The sequence below is a fragment of the Mustela putorius genome, unplaced genomic scaffold (genome assembly GCF_011764305.1).
Source record: "Mustela putorius furo isolate JIRA1106 unplaced genomic scaffold, ASM1176430v1.1 tig00003898_pilon_pilon_pilon, whole genome shotgun sequence".
NCBI lineage: Eukaryota > Metazoa > Chordata > Mammalia > Carnivora > Mustelidae > Mustela > Mustela putorius.
In genome coordinates this window covers 34,367,632-34,375,809 of record NW_025422047.1, presented here as the reverse complement: position 1 = coordinate 34,375,809, position 8,178 = coordinate 34,367,632, and the positions used below count along the sequence as shown (strand labels likewise).

Below are 8,178 nucleotides of genomic sequence, written 5' to 3'. Positions count from 1 at the left end.
CTATGTACATGCCAGCATACTAAAGCAATACAGGAAATACAAAGAAGTAAAATTATTGGTCCTTGCCCTGCTCAGGCTTCCAATGTAATTGGTAAGGTTAAACAGACACAAATGACTCTACTTTCAATGTGTTTGAAAGAAGTGGCAATGTTAACTAGATTGTCTATCAGAATCGTCTATGCCAGAACCTAGAAGAAGCAGGGACATAAACAGGGACGTTCTAGGCACTGATTACAATTGGTCTGCATCAGACTTCTCAGCTCCAGGCTTGAGTGTCCCTGGAACGCCCATATCTGAAAGTGCTCCAGCCAGCCTCGCATTGTTTCACGGACTCATGACGACGGAGCAAGATAAATAGATGGCATGGGTAAAAATATATATATATAAATAAAACCATACATAAGGTGATGTTGAAATGAATTCAGGACATTCCACTCTGCACGGGAGGGAGGTGGCTGACCCACGTTATCATTTATGTATTTATGTATTTACTATTAAGACAAACAAGAGACTACATAAGAAAAAGTATAAGAGAATCTCCAAATTTCACTGAATACAAGCAAAAATAGAAGGATTAAAAAAAGGGGGGGCCCAACAAAGAGGACAGGTTTTGAGGGGTCTTTGGGGAGAAAGCCTCTCCCCACTGCCACCTCGATCCCCATCCCCAGTGTCCTGAAGGAAAGGGCCTGGGCTAGGCAAGTAGAGAAAAGCAAAGCAGAGACACCTTTCCAAACATCACAAATAAATAAATAAATAAATATGTTAAACAAGAAAATAACTTATTAGGCACCGCTTGAAAGGCAGCAACCTTCAGGGGCCAGGCAGGCCGCACTATTTAGCCTGCGGGCGGCAGCAGCGCGCTCGGGATTGGCCAAGGCTCAAAAGGCGCCACGGAGGTCCCAGCCGCGGCGCCTGGTCTCCGAGATAAGCGGGAGCAGGAAACCAAGTCTGCTGTTGCTCTCACAGCTGCGCCGCCTGCGGCTTAGGGGAGGGAGCAATCCTCGCGCAGCGGCAGACTCCCAGGCGGCCCCGGGGAAAGTGCGCCCTGCCTTATGGGGCCAACACAGACCGGCGTTGTCCCGGGAGTGCCCAGCGTTTGGTCTTTGAAATCAAAAGCGCTGGTTGTGAGCCCGAAAAAAGGGTGGTTTCTATTACAACCCTTTCCCCGCCAAACCCTGGAATCTGCTGAAAACTCCTGGGTCGCTTGTTGTCCGTTCCTTTTTGCTCCAGAGCGGGGTTTGGATGGGGACTGCAGAATGCCTGGGGTTCGAAGCGCGGGACCGATTTTACTAAGCACCTGGCTCCGCCCCGGGTGGAGTGCGAGCGGTGAAAGGGTTCTTGGGAGGGCACGACTTCACCCGAGAGTAGGAGAAAAGACCAACTGCCTAGTTCATTCCCGAGTCCTCCTTCAAACAGAACTGAGCCCAGAGAGCGGCGATTCTCCAGACTCCGCTAGGGGCACCAGGCAGAATCTGGCGAGCGGAGGGGCGCGGCAGGGAGGGGCTGAGGGCGAGTCGGGGACTCACCCCGTGGGAAACCCGTGGCGGTAACTGCGGCTCAGCTCAAACAAAAATAACGGCTGGCCGGGCGGAGGGTCAGGCTGAGTTGACGACGTTTATGAGTTCATGATCTGCACCTGCAGGACGGGGCGGAAGGAAAGATCGAAGTTACAGACTGGGGCGCATAGCGGGGCGCAGAAGTGCAAGCGCAGTGGAGGAGGGAGCGAAAGTAGCAGACGAGGAGAAAGGGGCCAGCAAGCCTTCCCAATTTATAAGCAAAGTGCCCAATTCCACCTTGGTCGCACGACTTTCCCGGGTCGCTCCACCCCACTCGCACACAGTGTCTTAGCCCCACTTTGCCCCACCGCACCCAGACGCCTGGGATACGTTCACCTCTAGCACCCGGCCTCCCTTCCTCCTCATTTTCCTCCTCCTGCCTTGCGCAGGGTCCTTGCGTGGCCAAGGCTTAGAGAGTCGTGATCCGAGACGTGCAGGTGCCATTACGGAAGACACCGCCTCCGGACTCGAGGTTCTCCGGCTGGAAGTCCTCCACGCTGTAAGCGCGGCTTTTGAGGGCCGTAGCGTAGTAGTCGACAGGCTCCTCGGCGGCGTTGTCCATCCAGCTGAGGCACAGGATGCGCTGGAAGGAGCGCTTGAAGTTGTCCGAAAGGAAGCCATAGAGGATGGGATTGGCGCAGCTGTTGGCGTAGCCCAGGATGACCGACAGCTGGCTCACCGTGGCGTCGTCCTGCTCCGCAAACACGTTGACCAACTGCACTACATAGAAAGGCATCCAGCAGATGACAAACACCATCACCACCATCATCACCATTAGGGTGATCTTGCGCTCTGAGCGCTTGCGCTGCTGCCAGCCGGCCTTGAGGGCCACCATGCGCATTTTGGCGATGATGAGCACGTAGCACAGGCAGATGGCCCCGACGGGCAGCAGGAAGCCCATGAGAAATGTGTACAACACGAAGCCCACGAGCCAGCGCTGAGCGGGCTCAGGCATGAGCATGTTGCAGGCCACCGTGCCATCACTGTTGGCCGCTGTGCGCGAGAAGACCACAATGGGCAGAATGACAAGCAGCGATAGCACCCAAACGCCCAGATTCACTACCTTGGCCACGGTGGGCCGGCGGTAGCGCGCTGCCTTGATGGGGTGCACTACGGCCACGTACCGGTCCACGCTAAGCACAGTCAGACAGTAGATGCTGGTGAACATGTTGACTGCGTCCACGCTGAGCACGAGGCGGCAGAGCAGCGCGCCGAAGGGCCAGTGGCGAAGCAACGTGGAGGTGACCAGGAATGGCACACTGAGCATTAGCAGCTCATCTGCGATGGCCAGGTTCAGGATGTAGATGTTGGTGGCCGTCTTCATTTTGGCGTAGCGGAGGATCACGTAGATGACCATGGAGTTACCACACAGCCCCACCAGGCACACCACGGAGTAGATGAAAGAGATGAGGATGGCGCTGCCCTGGCCCTCGCTCAAGGTCCCGTTCTGGGACGCATTTCGCCCCGGCTCCTCCATGCCGTCCGCAGCGCCGGCCCCGGGGCCCCTGCTGCCGCCGCCTTCGCCGCAGCTGCCCGGGCTGGGGCTAGGAGAGGAAGGAGAGGAGGCAGTGCCATTGGGGAACATTTCAGCTGCTGGGGGCCGATGGGGCTACTGAGGCTGGGGCGCTCTTCTCGCGCCCCCGCCGCTTGCGCCCTCACTCGGCACCCCGCCCGCCTGCCCGCAGCTCACTGCTGCCGGACACCTGGGGGTGGCACGCAGCGGCTGTGGAGAGCTTGGCTCCAACCGGCGCCGGAGGGGCGCATTGCCCAGCGGCGGCTTGCGCGCAGCCGCTTGCAGCTCCGGGGCGCCTGGGCACTAGCAAGCGTGGAGAGGGGAGGCCAGGAGGCTGGAGCCCCGCGCCGCACAGCCATTAAGTGGCGCGGCTCTGGGCTGGTGAATGATTAATAGACACCACCAGCGCGTCAGCAGCTACGAAAAGGGAGGCGTGGGGGAGAGAAAGAGGGAGGAAGGCGATATAGGTGGCTTACCACCTCTCGCCCAGTTTTTTGTTTTTTTTTTTCTTTCCCAGTCCTGTGCCCGGATCAACTCCAGCCGCTGCTTCGGGGGTGGGGTGGGGGGTGTCCCCTGCAGTACCCTATACCCATCCTTCAGGGAGAACTGGGGAGTTTCTCCGCCTTCCTGGAGGGTGGGTGGGAACCAAAGGTGTAGACTCTGTCCCACCCCAACCGGCTCCTATCCAGTGAAGCAGACCCGGGCACAGATGTCTGGAGTTCATCTCAGTTTCCCTCAGTTGCTGGCCCGTCCTGAGAGACCCCCAACTCCACTCTCATCCAATTGTCTGGGTCCCTGAGCCCCCACCTCCCGCTCCCGCTAGCCCTGCCGGTCCAGACCCGCCGCGGAAGCTCTCGGCCCCCCTTACCCAGGGCGCGCTACCTCCAGACCGACGCGTAGATGGCCCGTGCAAAGTGCCTGTGCGGTCTGGTGGCACGGTGACGTTCTTCGCGCAATCCAACTCCTTCCTTTCGGCCGGACCCCCGCACAGGCGCCCACGCAGATACTCTCAGAGTCGCTGAAACTGACCCTGAGCCGTGTTAAGAGGAGGAAGGACAAAAAAAAACGTGCGTTAGGAGATTCTGCGTTACAGCACCGCAGGCAGCTCTTCGCGGGCGGGAGTGATTTAGGGGCCTGAGTAAACCATTGCGAATCTCTTAATAAAGCTTGTAGTGCCCACAGCCCGCTGCGTCTCCCAGAGGAATATAGACTGCAAAAAGGAGGACGCGCGGCTGGGAGCACGCAAGGAGCCCGAGGCTCCCTCCCGAACGTGCCAGGCGCGATATTGGAAATCCATCTAGGTGTTCACTGGGGAAAGATATGGCTGCGCCGCTGGGAAAGGCTCCGCCTGCGTCCCTGCTGTACTTTGTACCCAGGAGAGTTGGCGGGCCCCGGGGGAGGAGAGTGTAAAGGCCTGGGAGAGCAAGGATGCCAACTCCTCTAAACCCAAGTGGAACCCGCCATGCAGGTGACCACACCTGTCACCAACTCCACAAACTGGCAGGAACACCTTCGGGTCTCTCCGTGATTACTAGAATTTCAGCCTTTTCTGAGGTCCCTGGACGTGTGACCACGTTCTAGTTCAGGTTCCTAAACTTTTAAGAGACAGAAATCCATGCAGGCACGCCTAAAGCTCGCCTGCTTCACTTAGGAATTGAATGGTTTCTGTGTTAAAGAATGAATGTTTGATTACCATGATTTTTAACCACTTCTGGGACTTCCCACTATCCCTAGCCTAGGCTCCCTTTGGCTGACCGCTGGCTGTCGTCCAGGGAAGGATCACTTCATCCAGCTCTCCTGTCCCTTTTCAAATGCCCATCAAGTCTTTCTCTGAAAGTTGCCTGTTTCCAGAAAGGCTAACCTACAGCAGCCTAGTGCTGGGCCTCTTTCAAACTCTAGCTTTGTCTTGGAGTTTCTTGTTAGTTCTTCCTTCCTCTCCAGTTCAGCACGCAGAAATGGATGCAGAACCTGAAAGGAAAAAATAAGAAGTGTAGGTCCTATTGCCCTGTTTTCTATGGACAATCTTTTGCATATGTGTGTTTTAATTCTCAAGATTAAATGCTCCTGAAAGGAAAAGAGTAGCTTCTGAAGTGTGTTGATTATACAATCAAAGATAAATTATGTCAGGCCCTCACAGGAAGGTGTGCAATGGACACTGAATTATTAATGAGAAATGTGCCAGGAAGGAATTTGAAATTTCATAACGCCCAAGGTGTTTAACCCATTACTTTTTTTTAAGATTTTATTTCTTTATATGACAGACATCACAAGTAGGCAGAGAGGCAGGCAGAGAGAGAGGAGGAAGCCGTCTCCCCGAGGAGCAGAGAGCCTGATGTGGGGCTCGATCCCAGGACCCTGAGATCACGACCTGAGCTGAAGGCAGAGGCTTTAACCCACTGAGCCACCCAAGTGCCTCCACACTACTTTTATCGAAACAAATTCCTTTTTACATTTTACCAAATGATGGTTAGTTGTGTTTTATTTTCTGTAAAAAATACTGAACATATGGAGGCAAAAGAAGAAGAAGGAGGAGGAGGAGGTGGAGGAGGAGTTGGAGGGGAAGAGGGAGAGGGAGGAGGAGGGATATGTTCATCAAGTGTTTTTAAAAAAAAATGGCCTTTCTCCCCCTAGAAGAGCTTTTTACAAGCCAAGCCTCATAATGGTTTGGATGCCTCTTTGCCAATCACTGACTAAAGACACCTGGCTATTCTTCAGGGGGCTGACATTTCAACAGTCATCATTTAGACGCCTTGGCATTGATCATGGTTGCTGGGGTGGGGGGGGGGTGGGATGGGAGCCGGTAAAGCAGAGCTCTGTTGTTCAGACTCTCATATGTTCATTTTGCAGCTCACCTTAGGGAAATCTCTCCACTTAGTGGTAGCCTCATATACGAAAGAAGAAAACTTAAGACCCAACATGAATGTGTTTGTTTGCTTGCTTGTTTCTCAGGTGATTTCTATGATGAATTAGTTATCCGTTAAAAAAAGATTGACAAGGAAATATCACTTACACCCACTGGAATGGTTCTAAGAATTATTTTAAAGGAAAAAAACAACACATGTTGGCCAGCATGTGGAGAAATTGGAACTCTTATATGTTGCCAGTGGGAATAAAAAAAAATGATGCAGCAGCTTTAGAATGTTTGATGATTATTCAGATATTAAAACAGAATTCCATTTGACCAAGGAACATGCTTCCCCTAGGTATTTGCCCCAACAAATTGAAAATAGGTGTTTGAACAAACGTGCTCATGGCAACATCATTCATAATAGCCAAAGAGTCAAACCAAATATCCATCAACTAAGGAATGGAAAACACATTGTGGTGTATCCTCACAATACATTATCATCCATAGATAGAAATGAAGTACCCACACACGAGCCTGGAAAACATTATGCAAAGTGAAGGAAGCAAAACAGAAAAAGTCGTGTATTGCGTGATTCCATTTATCTGAGATGTCCAGAATAGGCAAATCCGTCGAGACAAAGCAGACCCGAGTATGGCAGGGGCTGAGAGGAGAGGAACGGAGAATGATCGCGTAATGGATGTGGGGTTTCTTTTTTGGGTTACGGAAATGTTCCAGAGTTAGATAATAGTGGTGGTTGTACAGCATTGTGAATGTACTAAAAGCCACTGAATTGTGCATTTTGAAAATGGTTAAAATTATGATTTTTATGTCATGTGAATTTTACTTCAATAAAAAGAGAGCCATCGAGATGGGTATGAGCCATGCAGTGTTATATGGAATCTTTTCAGCCACGTATTTCTTAACATTGTATCTGTGAACTAATCCATGAACAAACAAAAACAATTGAGCAAAAGGCAGCATTTCTGGGCTAAACAATATGAGACTGAGGTTGCAGCTGTTTTTAAATTACATCAGGAACAGGAGCCCAGTTAGGAATCTGCCTTCCTCTCAGACCTTAATTTAATGTCTCTTGATGAGACGAGAACACTAATGTGGGCATGGCATTGTTATAATGTGTAAGGAGCATGGCCTAGGAGAAGGCAGAACTCCACAGTCTTCATGTCTTGTTTAAAAACTTATTTTTTTTAAGATTATTTACTTATTTGACAAAAAGAGATTACAAGTAGGCAGAGATGCAGACAGAGAGAGAGAGGAGGAAGCAGGCTCCCTGCCTAGCAGAGAGCCCTATGCGGGACTCGATCCTAGGACCCTGAGATCATGACCTGAGCTGAAGGCAGAAGCTTAACCCACTAAGGCACCAGGGATCCTTTTTTTTAATTCACATGTCTACAGCCTGGGGAAGCTTAGGAAAGGCTTGTTTCCCCTGTGAAAGTTAACTGTCCTGCGGTCTCTCCTTCTTTGGCTACTATCTTTTCTATACTTCTGTGATATGAACATTTCTAACATGAGAGAAGAGAGATGATGACCTGCAAGAAGGAAAGAAGGAAAAGTCCCAATTTAGGAAGTTGCAGATTCTTAAGTGAACTGTTCTTCCTCCCCATCGCAGTTCTACAAGCTGCACTCCCCTGTGCTCTCAGGTACCAGGTGCACACGTGGATTACTGTATTTATCACACTGTGCTGTTATTTCTTTTGTGTACTTATCTCTCCTCCCTTCTAAATCTGTAAGCTTGTTGAGAACAGTAGCTATATTTTACTTATCTTTATATCCCCGGCACCCAGCTCAGTCCCTGGAAAATTGCCCAACACCTCCTTGTTTGATTTTTCTGAGGTATGCCATAGATAGGATCTTCCTTTTGTTCCAGCCCTTAAGATGTAGATACAAAGAAATGCACTTCCGGTCTCTTGCAAGGAAAGTTTTAATATCTGTGTAATACCATCATCTGTAACAATTTCTTACACATTTAAATCATTCTGAACAATTTCAATTTGCATGTCCTGTATCAACAATTATCATGCTGATGATTCCTTCATTGATCATTCTTGGTCTTAAATTTCTTGGCAGAGAAAAGGCTCTGGAAAATGGGCGGTACATACTTTAGTAGCTAATGATGGTTATTTAATAGTATCATGCAGTGTAAAAGCCATTATATGTGGAAGATCGTTTCTTTTAATTGCAGTCCCGAGTCTCAGTTGGTTTGGTGTAATAGTAATTATCAGGAGCTCAAACTCTGCCTCTGT

At 50.7% G+C, this 8,178-nt stretch overlaps 1 protein-coding gene across 2 annotated transcripts; it reads right to left on the bottom strand.

The window, feature by feature from the left end:
* Positions 1–1,521: 1,521 nt before the first annotated feature.
* Positions 1,522–4,425, bottom strand: SSTR1 (somatostatin receptor 1). 2 transcript variants are annotated; one of them, XM_013046246.2, is made up of 2 exons: positions 1,893–3,927; positions 1,522–1,636 (listed from the first exon to the last, which is right to left on the bottom strand). In XM_013046246.2, the coding sequence occupies exon 1, from the start codon at positions 3,139–3,141 to the stop codon at positions 1,966–1,968; it is 1,176 nt and encodes a 391-aa protein (XP_012901700.1). In that variant the 5' UTR covers positions 3,142–3,927; the 3' UTR covers positions 1,522–1,636; positions 1,893–1,965. The 2 variants fall into 2 exon arrangements, with proteins under 2 accessions (XP_012901700.1, XP_044923773.1); XM_045067838.1 differs by lacking the exon at positions 1,522–1,636 and adding an exon at positions 3,938–4,425 and having other exon boundaries at positions 1,966–3,100.
* Between the last annotated feature and the right edge of the window lie 3,753 nt (positions 4,426–8,178).